The following is a 21,394-nucleotide window of genomic DNA, read 5'->3' as shown; positions in this document are numbered from 1 at the left end:
TCAATATCATGAAAATGGCCATACTGCCCAAGGTAATTTATAGATTCAGTGTCATCCCTAGCAAGCTACCAATGACTTTCTTCACAGAATTGGAAAAAACTACTTTAAAGTTCATATGGAACCAAAAAAGAGCCCGCATTGCCAAGTCAATCCTAAGTGAAAAGAATAAAGCTGGAGGCATCACGCTACCTGACTTCAAATTATACTACAAGGCTACAGTAACCAAAACAGCATGGTACTGGTACCAAAACAGAGATATAGACCAATGGAACAGAACAGAGCCCTCAGAAATAATACCACACATCTACAACCATCTGATCTTTGACAAACCTGACAAAAACAAGAAATGGGGAAAAGATTCCCTATTTAATAAATGGTGCTGGGAAAATTGCCTAGCCATAAGTAGCAAGCTAAAACTGGATCCCTTCCTTACACCTTATACAAAAATTAATTCAAGATGGATTAAAGACTTAAATGTTAGACCTAAAACCATTAAAATCCTACAAGAAAACCTAGGCAATACCATTCAGGACATAGGCGTGGGCAAGGACTTCATGTCTAAAACACCAAAAGCAATGGCAACAAAAGTCAAAATTGACAAATGGGATCTAATCAAACTAAAAAGCTTCTGCACAGCAAAAGAAACTACCATCAGAGTGAACAGGCAACCTACAGAATGGGAAAAAATTTTTGCAATCTACTCATCTGACAAAGGGCTAATATCCAGAATCTACAAAGAACTCAAACAAATTTACAAGAAAAAAACAAACAACCCCATCAAAATTAGGCAAAGGATATAAACAGACACTTCTCAAAAGAAGACATTTATGCAGCCAAAAAACACATGAAAAAATGCTCATCATCAGGGGCCATCAGAGAAATGCAAATCAAAACCACAATAAGATACCATCTCACAACAGTTAGAATGGCGATCATTAAATAGTCAGGAAACAACAGGTGCTGGAGAGGATGTGGAGAAATAGGAACACTTTTACACTGTTGGTGGGACTGTAAACTAGTTCAACCATTGTGGAAGACAGTGTGGCGATTCCTCAAGGATCTAGAACTAAAAATACCATTTGACCCAGCCATCCCATTATTGGGTATATACCCAAAGGACTATAAATCATGCTGCTATAAAGACACAAGCACACGTATGTTTATGGCATCACTATTCACAATAGCAAAGACTTGGAACCAACCAAAATGTCCATCGATGATAGACCGATTAAGAAAATGTGGTACATATACACCATGGAATACTATGCAGCCATATAAAAGGATGAGTTCATTTCCTTTGTAGGGACATGGATGAAGCTGGAAACTATAATTCTCAGCAAACTATCGCAAGGACAAAAAACCAAACACCACATGTTCTCACTCATAGGTGGGAATTGAACAGTGAGAACACATGGACACAGGAAGGGGAACATCACACACTGGGGCCTGTTGCAGGGTGGCAGGAGGGGGGAAGGATAGCATTAGGAAATTTACCTAATGTAAATGACGAGTTAATGGGTGCAGCACACCAACAAGGCACATGTATACATATGTAACAAACCTGCACGTTGTGAATATGTACCCTAGAACTTATGGTATAATTAAAAAATAAATAAATAAAAATTAAAAAAGCACTAAAATGGAGATTAGGTATTCTAGAGAATATATCAGCTCCAAATGGAGTCAAGGAGGATATAAAGTAACTCAAGTCTCTGGGCAACTAACAGTCAGTTAGGCCTCACCTCTGTCTTTAGTGAAGGATTTGTACTTCAGCTGAAAGCCTCTTCCAAGCTAAAGGCAGCTCTCAAGCATTAATAAGGGCACCTAATTCATCATTATGCCTTGAAAGTGCCAGCATGTGTCATTGATTTTAGGATGAAATGTAAATGCTTTGACAGCAAGCATTACTTCTTCAACGTCTACATTTACTAAAAAAAAATGATAATAATAAAAAAAAAATAAAATCTATTCAAAATTGAATATATCCTAAGGAGAAAGTATGTGAAATAGAATCTACTACTCATCTCAGGGTTCACCAGTTTGTAGACTAATTTTCAAAGGTGCGTGGGTGAATGTCTGTGGTAATAGATACTTTTGTGCTATCAGGTTGGTGCAAAAGTAATTGTGATTTTTGCCATTTTTTTTTTAATGGCAAGAACCTCAATTACTCTTGCACCAAGCTAATAGTTGAGTTTCTACTGTCTACTTCCTTGACACATCTATCTATCTATCTACCTATCTGTCTATGATAAACATATGTTTATTCAAGACTTAAACTGTGCACAGCTGATATATTAGTAGGTAAATCAGATAAGTGTGCTGCCATCAGGATGAGTGAATGAATACATTACAGCAGAAACCACTGGCTGCCTCCCACAGCAACTCCCTTTCTATTACTTACCTGTAAAAGAAACACTCTTTCACAATAGAATCTAAAATTGCTAAAAATGCTAAGGTTTTACCTTTGCATGTATGCATAACCTAGTTTGGAGAATCTTCTCAAAAAACTCTCCTCCTGCATAAAAAATAATGACCTTGGAGGACAAATGCCTCCTTTTTCTGCCTCGATTGTGTACATGTGTACATAGTTTGATGAAGACACAATATGTATATCTTTAGCGACCATCATGATTCTGCGAGGAACCAAGGTTTAGAATAAGTCAGTAAGTTGAGGGTTGTTATATGGAGTGATGTGGAGGACAATGAAAAACAAACCTGAGTCTTGTTGACACTGTTGAGCTATGAAATAAATCATAACATTGTCATGCTTCTGGCCCTTTTGATATTTGAGTTAATAAAAGTCCTACAGTAGAACAGTTTTTGTGGGTATTGTATACATTAAAGAAATTCTAATTCATGCAACTTCATAGTCCCTTTGTATTCAGATCTCCTGATTTCATAAAATGTAAAATAACATGAAATAAGAAGGTTTACATATAATATGTCTCATATTTTAAGTCATAAAAATTTTCAACAAGTCCTGATCTTGGTAATATCTGAAAGTTGATGCATTACTAATCTATATTCAACTGGCACATTATATAGAAGTCAAACACTGAATATTACTGAACTGTCTCATTGTCTTCTAACATTTCTTTCTAAAATTCCGATTTGAAAAATAAACTTAAAAGATTCAAAATTCCTTGTACGATCTACCTTTGCATAAGTCTCTCAGCTTAATATATGCAGCTCATGAACTCTGGGGAACCAGGATTTGTTTTATACACTCCCAACCTGCTGGAAGGAGGCATGCTTTTGATTAAGAATGAATGTAGGAAATAATACTTCCACTTATCTCCATTAATTAAGTTAGCAAGAAAATGAAAGTATTTCTAATGCAGTCAAATGCAACTCCAATTCATGAGAAATTCCAGAAAATAAATTTAAGCTAAGTAATGTTTTTGATATTTTAGGTATTGGGCTAGCAAGTTTCAGGAAAAAGAGAGAAAAGAGACTCACCTTAAATAATAAATCCTTCTTCCCATAACGAAGCTCCTTCAGCTGGGCTTGGATTTTTTTTGACTGTAAGACAAAAACATGGGTAAGTTGTGTAACTCATTTATATTTTCAAACTTGAAGATTAAAATACTTTCAGACTTCACAGGAATACATTTTGCAGTCAAGCAAAGCACAGTCCAGCTAGTTTAGAAGTAAAACAGAAACTCTTAGCTCTGCTTTGAGAGTCAGACCTCTGGACACCCTAGGCAGAAAGAGAAAAACCAAAGCTTGCTTAAAATACGTTATTTAAAGAAAGTCGATTATTGTTCTTCCTCCAATCCACAACTAAACACACAGAATTTCTGTCACCCAGGCATGGCCAACAGTCTAATTTTAGATGCTAATTATATCTGTACATATGCATGCCTCAGTTTTTTACTACTTATTTTCAATTACTTATTTTTTAAATTGGAATAAATTTGAATTTGACATATGTCTAGGTAGAAGCAAATGTGATCGGAAGCAAGAAAAGCTGCTACAACACTAACATGCTGAGCTGAATGTTGTTTGCATTTTAGAGCAAAACACTTTGTAAGAGGGCCATCACAAATAGGAAAATACTTAAAAAGAAAATCTTTCTCAGCAGTTTGCTTTGACTACCACATTTAATTATGGTCCCTTAAGTCACAGAATTATGATCATGTATTTTGAATTTTTCAGGACAGTCCCAATTATTAACGTTAAATATAAGGACTTCAGGTTATTGTATTTCTACACCTAAAATTATAGGTCCTGATTCTTTACTCAGGCAAAAAACAAACAAACAAACAAAAAAAGAAAACCACTACCACCAATAACCAATAACAACACACACACACACACACACACACACACATGCAGAGAGAGAGAGAGAGACAAATAAATAGATTAGCATGATCACATGAAGGAAAAATTGATACTTAAAATGTATTTGAGTGGAATTATAAATTAGTATCATCACTTGGGGAAACTGTCTGTTTCTGATAAAATTAAACATATGTACAGTGCATTACACTGGAATATGTCCTAGGTAACTACCCAAGAGGAATTATAACATATACAAAAATGCTTATGGCATCTTTATTCATAATAGCCAAAAGCTAGATAAAGCATATATGTTTAATAAGAAATAAAAGAGATAAATTGTAGGATATCCATCATATGGAGTACCAGACTACTGCTGAGCAATTAAAAAGGAATGAAGTACTGAATTATAGAACAACATGGACAAATTTCAAAAGCATTATACCATGTGAAAGAATCCAGTAACTACAAGCTATATTTTGTATAATTCCATTTGGAAAACATTCTAAAAGGCAAACAAATAGGGACAGAAATCAGTTTAGTAGTTGACATGGGCTGACAGTGGGGGTGAAGATCCAGTGTAATATAGCAAGAAGACATTTTGGAGGGTAATGAAAAAATTCTATGTTTTGAATCTAGACATTGGTCAAATCCATCAAACTGTACACTTAAACTAGATAAATCTCAATAAAATTAAATTTTATCTCAATAAAATTAAATTTTAAAAGCATCTGGCTACAGTAGGTAATAAACCCATGATTCTTACATCACTATTACAGCCTAGTAAACTGTGTTGATATAAAAGCCCTTTTTAAATAAAGAATGTCTGCCTACATTGTAGAAATATAATTTTCCAAGCTTACAATGTATGTATATGAGTTTTACACTGAACCAACTGCAAGTTTATTGTGATTCAGTTTTCTATAATATTCAGAATTTTTTTTTTTTTTGAGATGAAGTCTTGCTCTGTTGCCCAGGCTGGAGTGCAGTGGTGCATTCTCAGCTCACTGCAACCTGTGCCTCCTGGGTTCAAGCAATTCTCCTGCCTCAGCCTCCTGAGTAGCTGGGACTACAAGTGCACACCAGCATACCAGACTAGTTTTTTGTATTTTAGTAGAGACAGGGTTTCACTGTGTTGTCCAGCCTTGTCTCGATCTCCTGAGCTCAGGCAATCTGCCCACCTCGGCATCCCAAAGTGCTCGGATTACAGACGTGAGCCACCATGCCCAGCCCCAGAATATTTCTAATTATGCAATGTACTCGATTTGTGAAGTGGGAGCTGTGTTATAATGGCGCAATAATTTTTCAATCATTGTTCAATGCTGTAAGTATGATCGATTCAAGTGGAAACTTGAATTTGTTGTCAATGATACACCACTACAAGGTTCTAATATTGTAAACACAGTTTTTTCACAGATATTTCTATTATAAGTCACCTGCATTTCATGATCTATTGAATTAGGAAGTTAATAAGAAAGAACAAAAAGAAAACAAAATGAAATAAAATTAAAAAAAAGAAAAGGAGACAGGAAGAGAAGGAGAGGGAAAGGGGGAGATAAAGAGGAAGTGGGAGAGAGGAAAAGAAGGAAAGAGGAGGAAAGAGAGGAAGGAAGAGAGGAAAAAAGAAGGAAAGGAAAGGAAACGAAATGAAACGAAAAGAAGGGCAAGTTAAGAGTTAGATATGTTAATAATTCTGTATCACTTAACTCTGTACAAAGCAGCAGCAAGAATTTATGGTTTCTCATGGGGTAATTGATTTGTTTTCATTTCCATAGAAAGTCACCTTTCTTTTGATATGGATACCAAAGGTGAAATGCATGATGCATAAGAAGAACAAAAAGACATGATTGAGTGTACCTAGTTGCTAATGGCTTTTATGAATGAAAACTCACATGGAACCCTCAGTACCTTGACTTTATTCTTCTACTTCAGAATCACATTTATTACATCACTGTCTGTCCTCACACAGCTTCCCAAGTGACTCAAAATAATAGTTCAAGTACAGCATCTATGTCTTATTATGTTAATTTACTCTCTGTATTAGTCTGTTCTCACACTGCTATAAGGAAATACCTGAGACTGTGTAATTTATAAAGGAAAGAAGCTTAATTGACTCTGAGTTCTGCATGGCTGGGGAGGCCTCAGGACACTTACAATCATGGTGGAAGGCACCTCTTCACAGGGTGGCAGAAGAGACAGTGATTGCCAGCAGGGGAAATGCCAGATGCTTATAAAACCATTGATCTCCTGAGAACTCACTCACTATCAAGCGAACAGCATGGGAGAAACTGCCTCCAAAATTCAATTACCTCCCACCAGGTCCCTCCTATGAAATGTGGAGATTATGGGATTACAAATCAAGGTGAGATTTGGGTAGAAACAAAAAACCAAACCATATTATTCTGTTCCAGCCCTTCCCAAATCTCATGTCCTCACATTTCAAAACAGTCCTTCCAACAGTCCCCCAAAGTCTTAACTCATTCCAGCTTTAACCCAAAAGTCCAAGTCCAACAACTCATCTGAGAACACAATTCCCTTCTGCCTATGAGCCTGTAAAATAAAAGCAAGTTAGTTACTTCCTAGATACAATGGGGGTACAGGCATTGGGTAAATACACCCATTCCAAATGAAGAAATTGGCCAAAATTAAGGGGCCACAGGCTCCATGCAATTCTGAAAGCCAATAGGGCAGTCATTAAACCTTAAAGTTCCAAAATTATCTCCTTTGACTCCATGTCTCACATCCAGGTCATGCTGATATAAGAGGTGGGCTCGCATAGCCTTGCGCAGCTGCACCCTGTGGATTTGCAAGGTACAGCCCCGCTCTTGGCTGCTTTCATGGGCTAGCATTCAGTGGCCATGCCTTTTCCAGGTGCACAGTGCAAGTTGTCGGTGGATCTACCATTCTAGAGTCTGGAGGACGGTGGCTCTCTTTTCTCACAGCTCCACTAGGCAGTGATGCCGTGGTGACTCTGTGTGGAGCTCCAAACCCACATTTCCCTTCTGCACTTCCCTAGAAGAGGTTATCCATGTGGCTTCCACCCCTGCAGGAAATTTCTGCCTGGACATCCACGCATTTCCATACATCCTCTGAAATGCAGGCAGAGGTTCCCAAACCTGAATTCTTGACTTCTGTGTGCCCAAAGGCTCAATACCACAGGGAAGGCACCAAGGCTTGGAGCTTGCACCCTCTGAATTAATGGTCTGAGCTGAATTAATGGCCCCTTTCAGCCACAGCTGGAGCTGAAGCAGGCGGGATGCAGGGCACCACGTCCAGAGGCTGCACAGAGCAGGGAGGCCCTGGACCCAGCCCATGACACCGTTTTTCCCTCCTAGACCTCTGGGCATATGATGGGAAGGGCTGCCATGAAGGTTTCCACGTCCCTTGGAGACATTTTCCCCATTGTCTTGGTGATTAACATTGGGCTCCTCATTACTTATGCAAATTTCTGTCTTTGGCTTGAATTTCTCTCCAGAAAATGTTTTCTTTCTTTTTTTATTTTTTTTTATTGCTTTGTCAGTATGCAAATTTTCCAAACTTTCATGCTCCACTTCCTCTTGAACACTTTGCTGCTTAGGAATTTCTTCCACCAGATACCCTAAATTATCTCTCGCAAGTTCAAAGTTCCACAGAACTCTAGGGCAGGGGCAAAATGCTGACAGTCTCTTTGCTACAGCATAGCAAGAGTCACCTTTGCTCCAGTTCCCAACAAGTTCTTCATCTCCATCTGAGACCACTTCAGCCTGGAGTTCATTGTCCATATCATTATCAGCATTTTGGTCAAACTCGTTGTCAAGTCTCTAGGAAGTTCCAAACTACCCCACATCTTCTTGTTTTTTTCTGAGCTCTCCAAAGTGTTCCAACCTCTGCCTGTTAGCCAGTTCCGAAGTCGCTTCCACATTTTCAGGTATCATTACAGCAGCATCCCATTCCCTGTGGTGTCAATTTACTGTATTAGTCTGATCTCACACTGCTCTAAAGAAATACCTGAGACTGCGCAATTTACAAAGGAGTTTAACTGACTCACAGTTCCACATGGCTGGGGAGGCCCTCTAAGATAATCCTGCTTTACATGGTTATCATTATTTCGTGCTGCTGATTTTAGTAAATGATTATTACATCTCTCACAATTTCAAATGCACAGTTGATTGGCATTTTCTCCCTGCTTTTCCAATCTGCTGTCCAGGACTCGTTTACAACCAGGTTTCTCAGGAAAACAGACTTTCTTCTTTTTTTTTTTTTTTTCCCCTCAAAATGATGTTGATGAATATCAATGGAGAGTGGGAGATTACTACCATATATGGTGCACATGATTTGCCAAACTGCTTATCAATTCTTCCACATAATTGATGCTCTATCTTTCAAGTGTCAGAATGGTTGCCTTTTAACTATTTGAGTTGTTCATTTTTAAAACATAATTAAAGTGCATATTCTGAATGTACAGAATATCATTTAAAATTTTCCACATAACTTGGAATTATTATCAAAACATCAATTATTCAATGATTCATTCAGGAACTACAATAAAACCTTCTGCATTTGATGGTCTTGAATGACTAGACTTTTTGAGCTTTGCTATCATTTTATATATATATATATATTTAAAAAATGTTTTAGGGGTTTTCCTCACAGTTACTCATCACTTTATTTCTAGCACACTTGTAATTTTCAGCCAAAAGCAAAATCCTGGCTGAGTGCAGTGGCTCATGACTGTAATCCCAGCACTTTGGGAGGCCAAGGCAGGAGGATCACAAGGTCAGGAGATCGAGACCATCCTGGCTAACACAGTGAAACCCCGTCTCTACTAAAAATACAAAAAATTAGTCGGGTGTGATGGCGGGCTAATAGTCCTATAGTCTCAGCTGCTCAGGAGGCTGACGCAGAAAAATGGCATGAACCCGGGAGGCGGAGCTTGCAGTGAGCCTAGATCGTGCCACTGCACTCCAGCCTGGGCAACAGAGTGAGACTCAGTCTCAAAAAAAAAAAAAACAAACAACAAAAAAGCAACTTCCTGTCTGAGGATTTCAGGAAAGATTATGCAAAGAATAAATGAATTCTGAGTGGGTACATCTCTTTTTATAATATATATTAATTCAAAACCCAGCTAACACTTAGATTGTTTTATTTAACTTGTTAGCAACATTTTGAAAAGCTCAAATTATCAAAAGGATAACCTTCAAACAATCAGTGATTTTAAATACAGTTCCAGATGTTGGTGACTGTGAGTCATAAAGTTTTCATAAGAAGATTTCACAGCAAAATTAAAGTTGCTAATAATGATAACATTGTCTATATAAAAAGACAAGGAAGATGAAAAAGTAGGCAGCCATGATAGGATATTTTAGCTCAGCTTTTTTATCCCATTCTGGAGATTATCTTTCAGTCTGAGATTTTTGCTTCCTATAATTTCATGTTCAAACAGCATTTCTTTGATAACAAATAGGAGTGATGATGTTGGTAGACGGTGTTTATAGTAGCTTCCCTTGTGAATGTTATTCTCTGGCAAATTAAAACAATGGCAATCTTCTGGGTGTCAATGGGATTTAAATATTTTATTCTACGAATACCGACAGTTGAGGGTCACTGATCTAACAGGCAATCTCCATTGTAGCTCCTAATCAAGAAAATATATTAGTATTTTGTTTTTGGTAGTGATGGTGAATCAAATAATTAAGCATGCCACCATATTGTTTTGAAATTGTATAGTGACAGACAAAAACACATGCCTGCCCCATTACCGAGAATGTTAAGCTCTAAATTTATTCCATAAATACATAATGACATACAGCAAATAAATTGCAATGAACCTATTACAATACATTTCAATAGTAGGCATAAGAATACATTTCAGTATTAGGCAACACTAATACATGAAGTATCTAACAATTCAGGGATAATATATTCTCAAAGGCATTGAGATGAAGAAAAAATATGAATGATTCTTGAACTGACAGACTAAACAATAAAGGTAAGCCCATTTTTACTTCTGTGCACCACGATATTTCTCACAGGAGCTTCCTCTCTTTCATATACATGAGTGTCATGTGAACCCTGAACACATATAAATCATATCAGAATATAACTTCAATCTAGATATTTCTTATTCAAAACATCATTCCACCTGGTTACCCTCTTGTAAGTAATACTCACAACCTGCACAAACCACATTTATACTATTTCCAAAACCTAGGAAATATAAACAATGTACAAGTCTATTTGTATTCAAATAGAAAAATACAAAGAAATGAAACACTACGCTAGATCAGATCTACGAACCATTTAGGCTAATTTTTCATCTTATGGAACATCGTCTTTTAGTTTTGCTGTATTAAACATTTCTATTCATGCCATATATAATATTACAGGAAAGATATTATGAAATGGATTGTTATATTGCTTGTTATTTTGTATTTTTGTTAATTTTTTTTTTTGTATTTGTGTTAATGATTTTTTCTTGTTTTTCAAGGAGAGTTTTCACCTTCTTTAACAAATCTTAGTTTGGGCTGGACACAGGACCACTGACCTACTGACATTTTCCAGACTCTCTTCAACTGAACTCAGCATGTGACCTAGTTTTAGCAAATAGGGTACAATGAGATAGAAGAGACCATTTCCTGGGCGGACTCCTGAAAAGCAATGCTTGTGCTTCACCAGGTTATCTTCCCTTTCCTTCCTGCTGGAATAGGATAGTGGCAGAAAAAGATATCTTGGAACCCATGGTCGTTCCATAATTTAAAGACAATAGAGCTGTTTTAGAAGCTCTTCGCCTTACTTCTAGACAACTCTGAGACAAAGGGTAAACTTGTTTTAACTTGTGTAAGCAACTTTTCTCATTGCATCTAAACTTCCTGCCTTCCCTCTGCTTCATAGGTGTAAGACATTCGTCATGATATGAAGCCACTCATGACTGTCCCTTATCATTCATAGGCTATTTCTTGAATATATTTCTCACACGTTTAATATATCTTTGTGTGTGCTTCTTGGAGGATGCAACTAAAACAGTGACTCTTGCCTCCTCTCCTTGAGGCATAAACATTTATCATGACAGTATCATTACTATTTCGTTGCTATTACTAAGGCTTCTATGAGATACATTTTCACATTACAGAGTCACAAGAATAGATTTGGAGATGAGAAATATAGAAAATTGGTTAGCTTTAGTTAAATCTATATTAAGCAGAATGACATATTTCCCCCTGAGAAATATATGAGACAATTTTACTACACAGCAAATAGAAACAATGAAGTATTTATTTTGTATGGTTTATCATCAACCCCGGAATCTTCACTCTGACAGTCACTTGCCACTGCAAAACTTTGTAGACATCACATAGAAGGTGCAAGAGAGGAAAAATAAAAAAGGAAAATTTTATGGACTTCCAGTAATTTGCTAATAAGGAAATTCTGATAGTCCAGATAAGGAAGAAATCCAGAAAAAAAAAACCTACAAAAGTGACCATTACCTGCCTTTGTTAATTTTTTTATTTTTTTCCTTTTGGCTATTGCAATGGCAAAACACAAAGATACCCAAAGATTTAAAATATATTTTATTTTTCTATCTAAAAATTTGCATTTGTATAAGGAGGAAAAAGAGTTACCAGATGTCTGAATTGAACAAAAATCTGGCAATAATATTGTTTTTATCTGGTTAAAGCTAGAAGCAGCAAAAATTTACTCACCTCTTCTGCATGAATGCCACAGAGCTTGTTTCCTGACAAGAGTTTGTTTTTCAAGCTTTTATTCTGAGGAAGAAAACATAGTTTTATTGCAAAGAAGAGACAAAATTTTAAGAACTTCTTCAACTATGTCAGCATTACTGCTTTATGTTCTGTTCAAAAATTAGACCTTCATAATGTAAAATGTAATGGATTGTTGTAAAACTGAATTAAATCTGTAACGTAAAAGATTGTTTTATATTCAATTAAAATTTGGCATATTAGCATCAACATATTCATTTAAAATGGTAATTTCTAGTTTTATTCTATTGTAGGCAGAAAAGATAATTGATATAATTTCGTTTTTGAAAAAAAAATTTTTTTCTGGCATCCTAAAATACAGTCTATACTGGAGAACATTCCATGTGTATGCTATAGCTGTTGGGCAAAATGTTCTGTCAATGTCCATGAGGTCCATTTGGTCTAGAGTGCAGTTTAACTCTGATGTTTCTTTTTATTTATTAATTTATTTTTTTGAGATGGAGTCTCACTCCGTTGTCCAGATTGGAGTGCAGTGGTATGATCTCAGCTCCCTGCAACCTCCGCCTCCCAGGTTGAAGCTATTCTCCTGCCTCAGCCTCCCAGGTAGCTGGGATTACAGATGTTCACCACCATGCTTGGCTAATTTTTTTATATTTTAGGTAGAGATGACCAGGCTGGTCGTGAACTCTGACATCAGGTGATCCGCCTGCCTTGGCCTCCTAAAGTGCTGGGATTACAGGTATCAGCCACCACACCTGGCCTTACTCTGATGTTTCTTTATTGATTTTTTGTTTGGATAATATGTCTAGTTCTGAAAGTGGGGTATTAAAGTACCCTACTATTCTTACATCACAATAAATATCTCCATTTAGATGCATATGTAATTGCAATTTTTGTATCCTCCTACTGTAATGACCCTGTTATCATAATATAATGGACTTATTTGTCATTTTTTAAATAATTTTTTACTGAAAGCCTATTTTATCTGATGTAAGCATAGCTACTTCTGATCTGTTTTGGTTTCCATTTGAATGGAATATCTTTTTCCATCCCTTCACTTTCAGCCTATGCATGTCTTTATAGGTGAAATAAGTTTCTTATAAGCAGCATATATTTGAGTCTTTTTAAGTCCATTTAACCACTGTAATTTAGTTTATTTATAGTCAAGGTTATTATTGATAGGTAAGGATTTACTACTTCTGCACAGCAGAAGAAAATAATACAGTGAAGAGACAACCTGAAGGATGGGAGAAAATATTTGCAAACTACTCAGCTGACAAAGGTTACTATCTAGAACAAACCAAGAACACAAATCAAAAGCAAAAAGCAAATAATATGTTTTATCAAAAATTGGCAAAATAGGCCAGGTGTGGTGGCTCACGCCTGTAATCCCAGCACTTCAGGAGGCTGAAGCAGGCAGATCAAGAGATCAGGAGATCCAGACCATCCTGGCTAACACGGTGAAACCCTGTTTCTACTAAAAATACAAAAAAAATTAGCCGAGCATGGTGGCAGGTGGCTGTAGTCCCAGCTACTTGGGAGGCTGAGGCAGGAGAATGGCATGAACCTGGGAGGTGGAGCTTGCATTGAGCCCAGATCGCGCCACTGCACTCCAGCCTGGGCAAGAGAGTGAGACTCCATCTCAAAAAAAAAAAAAAAAAAAAAAATTTGGCAAAACGTCTGAATAAAAGAAGACAAACAAATGCCAATAGATGCACTAAAAATGTTAAACATTATTAATCATCAGGAAAATGCAATGAAATATTACCACACTCGGGTTAGGATGGTTATTATCAAAAAGACAAAAAATAGCAAGTACTAATGAGGATGTGGAGAAAGGGGAACTCTTATGTACAGTTGCTGGGTACAGCCATTATCAGTATGGAAGTGTCTCAAAAAATTAAAACCGGATTACTATGTGACCCAGCAATCCCATTACTGGACATATATCAAAAATAAATGAAATCAGTATGTTGAACTCCTTGATTCTCAGAAGCCATTTCTTCTTCCAGGCCTGAGAGGTATACTCTTTCTGTGGGGTGTGAGCAAGTACACACAGATTTGTTACTCTTTAAATATCTCATAACTGACCTAGTTCGAAGGCAAATGTTTGTTCCTCTGACACTTCTTAACCATCTGAATCTAACCCCTCATGGCTATTTCATTATATCTGGCTTGTTGCACTTGGGCTTTTCTTTTACCCCAGTAACTGAAGAACATAGACTGTCTTTAGATGGGCAGGTTAAAGGAGAGCAAATAACTAAAACACACAGGATTCAGACATCATACTGACGCTAGAGGAGTAGACAGTGTCCTGGTACAAGTATATACTATACATGATGACTCTAAGGAGGGCCAATTGGATAAGCACCAGGAGCAAAACGAACACTTAATGCAGAGCAAATGAACAAACACATCAAGTTTAAGAGTTCCCCACTTAGAATTCCAAGCTAATTTTAAACAGGGCTTTCTATTTTGTTTTCCTATCATGCAGTGAGGGGGTACAGTTGTCCCAGTCTGAAAGAATACTTGGTTTTTTCCTCTTTAGCTAAAATTTGGAAATTTGAAAAGCTCACTTAGAATTTCAATACCATGAAATGTTTTACACAAATGGGAGGAAGTTATTCTGATTCATTCTAGTAATGTCTTTTTGCAAATATTTGCATTGATCATACGAGGTACAATATTAGGGTTCTTTTTTTAAAGATAATCTGATATACATTAATTCCATATTTAAAGAGATGTGTATCCCCAGTAAAGGTATGTATACTGATATGTTCTGGCTCTGCAGTGTTGCTCAGATTGTAGCATAATAAAGCTCTTCAAAATGGAGACAAAATAGGGGATGTATATCTCATAGGAGTATTTATGTCCTAACAAAAACCATTCGCACCTGAAAAACATTATTAGAAATAAGAAATAACTATAAATTAATAAACAGCATATTTAAAAATTGGTGTCTGTAGTATATACTATTTAAAATTTGCATCTCCCCGTAAAGCTATTTTTTCTTTTTTCTATTCATTTATGTATCTATGTTTGTATTCATTTGTTTTTTGTATTATTTGTTCACTTATTAATGCTGCTAACACTCAGGGGAAATTTTGAATGTTCATTTGAATGATATAAATTATAGCAAATACTAACTTTGATCCTTCAAAAAATGATATTATTTTATATTTCTTTCTGAGAAGGAAACATACATGTTAACTAATATATATAACACAAGACTAATTTTTAGCATACTATTTATTTCATTGATCTGTTATCTCTGCTTATCACACTGATTTCTCAGAATAAAATATTCCTTAATTACTAGGAGTAGGCTTTTCAATGATCAGGATGTGTCTGTCAAGTTTATAGAGTAGAAAGCAGTGCTGAACATTCCACACCATTAGTGAAACTAGAGTTTTTATAAAGATGTTCCATAGAACCATTTAACTTTCTCCAATAATATTTACTCTCCACTCTTCCCCAAAAAAGATTGATGTTATGATAATGAGTTGAACAAAGTTAAAAAGATTTATTTTCTCCAGACTTCTCAGAGTCTTTATTAGAATATTGTGCTTCATGGGCACAAAGAGGGGAACAACAGACACTGGAGTCTACTTGAGGGTTGAGGGTAGGAGGAGGGAGGGGATCAGAAAAAATAACTATTGGGTACAAGGCTTAGTACCTGGGTGCCAAAATAATCTGTACAAAAAACCTCTATGACGTGAGTTTACCAGTTTACTTTTATAAAACACCTGCACATGTACCCCTGAACATGTGCTCCTGAACCTACTATTATTAGATGTTTTAATAATAATCAAATTGTGTTTAATATAAATTGTTTTCCTAAATTTGATGGCTAATAAAACACTTTGGACTAAAGAATTTATGTCATTACTAGAATTTGAGAAATAAAGGTGCAAGTATTAACCTATGTTTGATTTTACTAAGGGTGACCAAAATATTACACTACTATATTTTACTGAAGTTCTATTTATCATGTTTACTTGTAAAATGATAAGAAAGATTTGATTCAGGACTTTTGAAACAAATGTCAAGGCTATTGAAATAAGGGAGAGAGATAGGACTCAACTCTAAATACAGCAAAAATATAGCAAAGACAGCTGGAGATTTAAAGCCAATGAGCAGAATTATGGAGGTCAATGGATAGAAAAAATAGGAGCTATCATGGATAGGAGGATTCTTGCTAAACCTGCCTAATAGAATCCTTTCTGAAAGCCACTTGATCAGGTTTAGGTGTCAAGGGTTAAGGGAGTCTCCCTAAACTGACTTAGCAGGATCCCTGCTACAACTGGACGAGGCAAGTCTAAGACGAGACCTGAGGAAAAGGCCCATTTGAAAAGCGAACTCAGAAGAGTCTGTCTAAAGTTTGGTCAGTAAGTGTTTGGGAATAGTGCTTTCTGTGCCCTAAGAAATGTTTTCCTATTTCAAAGTCATGAAGAATTTTTTCTCAAATAGTTTTCTTAAAGTTTTATAGTTTTGGGGTATAGTCTTTTGTATAATCCTCTTCAAGTTACCTTTCTTTTTTTTTTTTTAATGAAGTGAGGTAAGGGTCAAGGTTCACTTTTAGTTTTTATTGCAAACATCCAGTTACTTGTGCACCAATTGTTGAAGAAGTGCTCCTTCATACATTGAAATATCTAAGAGCCTTTGTCAAAAATCAATTGAGAAAATAACTCTTTTGGCCAATATGAAGCATCTGGCCTCAGACAAGCCCTCTTGCCATAAACAACTAGATAACTAGACAAAATATAATAAAACAAATGTTTAAGACAGTAGACAACCACTACTGCCAGACTGTCGTACTAAAGAGAGGAGAAATAGGCAAGAAATCCCTGCAGTTGCTCTTTTTTGTTTGTTTTGTTTTGTTTTGTTTTGATCTGGAGGAAATTTATGAAGTACCATACAGAAGAAAAACCCAAGCAGAACGCAGAAGTTTTGATTAGTTGGGAAAAAAGAGTTTAACATTAGAGAAAGGCGATCAGGTATAATTTATGTTACAAAACAGCAGAGGCTTCGAAGCTGTTAAAAGGAAAATCTTAGAGAAATTAAATTTAACAGTTTGAGCAAAGAATGATTTGCAAATCAGGCAGCCCGTTAACCAGACTAAGTTCAGAGACACTCCACTGCAGCTATGTGATCAAAGATTTATGGGCAGAAAAAGCAAAAAGACATACAGAAAGTAAAAGTGAGGTACAAAAACAGCTGCCTTGGTTACAGCTCGGTGTTTGCTGTGTTTGAACATGGTTTTAACAGTCGACCTCTCTTGACTGGCAAAAACTCAGTGGCTGGCACAAGTGTAGGATACAGTCTGCTTAACATATCAGTTAGGTTACACTTCACTATGTATAGAGAAACCTTTAGGCCAAACTTAAAATGTGTACGGAGGCAACTTTGGGCTAAACTTAATTTAAGAATGCAATGCAGAAAAAGAGTACAGAGGATTTTCAGGGGTGTTCCCTTATGTCTTTAGATGAATAGAAATCTGCATATACATAAACAAACATGCTGCAAGGCCAGCTAAAGAACCACCAGAAAAGAACTGCAAGGTGAAAAATTACTAGAGCTCACCTAGACATTCAATTTCCAACAAGCCAGAATGGAAAGACTTAACCGCTAAGATATTTAATAAAAACCCTAGAAAGGCCTGTCTTACAAGCAAGGTCAAAACAGTCCTGTAATGGCTCATTTAGACCAACCTTATAAAGCTTAAAAACAAAACTCAAAACAACCAAGCTAAACAATTATTATCTACTAGAATGTAATACTCTTAGAAGACAACAAAATCCAGGTGCCCAATAATGTAATACCTACAATTCAGCATTCATTCGAAATCATTAAACACAAGAATCAGGAAAATGAGAGCCTTAAGACAAAGGAGGAGGAAATCAGTCAATAGAAATAGCTATCATTGGCAAAGATGGTGAAGTTCATTTAGAAATAACACTAAATATACATATATAACAAAAAATACTTTCATTTTCAGCATTGACATATAAAGAACTTGAAAGTCATTAGATTTCCAATTTCTACATCTTCGTTGAATTTTCTCTTTGTTCTATCTATTAGCTTGAAAGGAATATTAAAATATCCAAAAGTCATTGTGGATTTGTCTATTCCTTTAAGTCTGTCAGTTATTGCTTCATGAAATTTGAAGCTTTTTTAGTTGCTTACAAATTTAAGAATTGTTATTTCTTTTAGAATAAAGGATTGCCCCTTTTAACATTATAATATGCCTCTCTTTCTCTCTGGCAATTTATTTTGTCACAGCTAATTTATCTGATATTAGACATGCTAAAGCCTTTTCTCTTGCAGTTTGTATAGCATATATTTTCATATTTTACTTTCATCTTTCTTGAGACTTTGTAGGTAAAGTGCATTTTTTAATAATTGTCAAGTATAATTTGATTGTATATTTTTATATAGTCTGGCGATATCGTTCTCTCAAAGTATTTACATGTAATTTAATATAATCAATATATATAGTCAGGTTTTGTTTACAGTCTCACAGTTTTTCTTTTACCTTCTTGTTTTTCTACAGTTTAATTAGTATATTTAGAAGTCTATTTAGAATTGACATTGTACCACTTCAAATGTAGGAAGTGGTACAATATCAATTCAAATATCCTACATTTGAAACAAAAGATCACACTCTGCCATACATAATTACTACATCACACGCTATAAGGTATATAATACATCTGAAGATGAGCAAACCATTATAAAATTATAAAAGATACATAATTTGGAGTAAATGAATCAAAAAAGGTATCCCTGATGAGGTCATTACACATGATCTATAAATGCAAGTGAATAAGTTTAGAAATTTCTAAATTTTTCAATCATTCAAAGTATGAAAATTTGATAGTTTATTACATCACTGTATCTAGTTTAGATAAAGTGAAAGAAAATTGCCAATATGTGTATGTTATTTTCAGAGAAAAATAAGTTAGTAAAACTACCAATCTCTTAAACAGGTAGAAAAGACAATCTTTGTTTGTATTCTGACTCAGGAAATGATGTGATAAATGTCTCTTGACTCAGAGTTTAACATTGGTCCCATCTAACAGAAAACTGTACTATTCTGCCTTCATTTTCCACCTACGCTTTCCAGAATTGCAGTCCATTTCCAGGTACCTCACAAGGGTTTTTGGCATTCACCCGAAAAACGCTGGCAAATAATTTGTAGTATTCACATGAGACCAGAAATGTCTTTTAAAAAGCTTACTGTTTACACAGGAAATTGTCACGTTTTATATGCATATGCGCACCACTGTGACCCATCCTTTTTAAACTCTTTTTTTTTTTTTCCTGAGACGGAGTCTTGCTGTGTCGCCCAGGCTGGAGTACAGTGGCGCGATCTGGGCTCACTGCAAGCTCTGCTTCCCAAGTTCACGCCATTCTCCTGCCTCAGGCTCCCGAGTAGCTGGGACTACAGGCGCCCACCACCACACCCAGCTAATTTTTTGTATTTTCAGTAGAGATGGGGTTTCACCATGTTAGGATGGTCTTGATTTCCTGACCTCGTGATCTGCCCGCCTCGGCCTCCCAAAGTACTAGAATTATAGGTGTGAGCCACCGCGCCCGACCTTAAACTCTTTTTAAAGATGATGTTACTGCTGTTTGGCCAGATTACCTGAAAACAAATACAAGGATCTGACATACCTGATTTTTTTTTATAATTGTCACTCATAAGTAAACTGGATGTCTTAGATATGCTTCACTCTTCCAATTTATGTAAGCTCTTACGTTTCTCTTCATGGATATTTTCTCACAGATATACCAAATATAAAAGTGTATGAATAGGAACTGTACAATTTCGAAAATACATTCCAGGTTTTTTTTTTTTTTTCTGAATAGCAGAATCTCCTAGATCCATTCAACTATATGTTACTAGGCATCTGTTAAAACTGAACATATTTATATATAAATGCATATCATAGAGTGTTATACAAATTTCAATTGCCAATATATTTTTTTCTGAATTGCAAATTTCGCTATGTCATTCTCTTCCAAAAAGAGGAGGAATCCATGTTAAAGGCAAGGCAAAAGGAAGGAGACAAAGACGAAAATCTGCTTGAGAATCTATAAGAAAAACAATTGAGCAAGCAAAAAATAAATAACCCCATTAAAAAAAGGACAAAAACATAAACAATTTTCCAAAGAAGTCATACAAGCAACCAACAATCATACTGTGTCCGAAATTGGTGGGTTCTTGGTCTCACTGACTTCAAGAAGGAAGCCACGGTCGCTCATGGTGAGTGTTGCAGTTCTTAAAGCTGCTGTGTCCAAATTTTGTTCCTTCTGATATTCTGACGTGGTCAGTTTCTTTCTTCTGGTGGGTTCGCGGTCTCGCGGGCGTGAAGCTGCAGACCTTCATGGTGAGTGCTACAGCTCCCAAGGTGGCGCGTCTGGAGTTGTTCGTTCCTCCCGTCCAGAGTTGTTCATTCCTCCTGGTGGGTTCATAGTCTCGCTGGCCTCAGGAGTGAAGCTGCGGACCTTTGCAGTGAGTGTTACAGCTCATAAAAGCAGTGCAGACCCAAAGAGTGAGCAGCAGCAAGATTTATTGCAAAGAGTGAAAGAACAAAGCCTCCACAGGAGAAGGTTGCTGCTGCTTGCCCGGGCAGCCTGCTTTTATTCCCTTATCTGACCCCACCTGCATCCTGCTGATTGGCCCATTTTACAGAGAGCTGATTGGCCCATTTTTCGGAGTGCTGATTGGTCCATTTTGACAGGGTGCTGACTGGTGTGTTTACAATCCCTGAGCTAGACACAGAGTGCTGACTGGTGTATTTACAATCCTCTAGCCAGACGTAAAAGTTCTCCAAGTCCCCACTAGATTAACTAGACACAGAGCACTGACTGGTGTGTTTACAAACCTTGAGCTAGACACAGGGTGTGATTGGTGCGTTTACACACCTTGAGCTAGACACAGAGTGCTGATTGGTGTGCTTACAAACGTTGAGCTAGACACAGAGTGCTGATTGGTGTATTTACAATCCTTTAGCTAGACATAAAATTTCTCCAAGTCTCCAGCAGATTAGCTAGATACAGAGTGCTGATTGGTGCATTTACAAACCTTGAGCTAGACACAGAGTGCTGATTGGTGCATATACAATCCTCCAGCTAGACATAAAAGTTCTCCAAATTCCCACCCAACTCAGGAGCCCAGCAGGCTTCACCTAGTGGATCCCGTGCTGGGGCCACGGGCGGAGCTGCCTGCCAGTCCCATAGGGTGCACCCTGCTCCTCAACCCTTGGGCCATGGATGGGACCAGGAACCACGGAGCAGGGAGCAGCGCCTGTCAGGGAGGCTCGGGCCATGCGGTAGCCCACGGGGGGGAGGTGGGGTGGGGAGGTTGGGGCATGGCGGGCTGCAGGTCCTGAGCCCTGCCCCATGGGGCA

The 21,394-nt window shown here is 36.8% G+C and overlaps 1 protein-coding gene across 3 annotated transcripts in view; it reads right to left on the bottom strand.

Moving 5' to 3' along the window:
* The window catches only part of LUZP2 (leucine zipper protein 2), a 594,909-nt gene that overhangs the window by 152,809 nt on the left and 420,706 nt on the right, over window positions 1–21,394 (bottom strand). For all 3 annotated transcript variants that reach the window (XR_004033667.1, XM_030829545.1, XM_030829544.1), the window contains exons 6-7: window positions 11,961–12,023; window positions 3,460–3,522 (exon numbers count right to left, since the gene is read on the bottom strand). Coding sequence is in view for 2 of the 3 variants with exons in the window: in XM_030829545.1 (XP_030685405.1) it covers window positions 3,460–3,522; window positions 11,961–12,023 (126 nt within the window). In the remaining variant the exon portion in view is untranslated. The remainder of the gene's footprint in view (window positions 1–3,459; window positions 3,523–11,960; window positions 12,024–21,394) is intronic.

This window comes from Nomascus leucogenys, chromosome 15 (genome assembly GCF_006542625.1).
Source record: "Nomascus leucogenys isolate Asia chromosome 15, Asia_NLE_v1, whole genome shotgun sequence".
Taxonomy (NCBI): Eukaryota; Metazoa; Chordata; class Mammalia; order Primates; family Hylobatidae; genus Nomascus; species Nomascus leucogenys.
The sequence above is the reverse complement of the archived record's forward strand: the minus strand, read 5'-3'. Positions and strand labels throughout refer to the sequence as shown.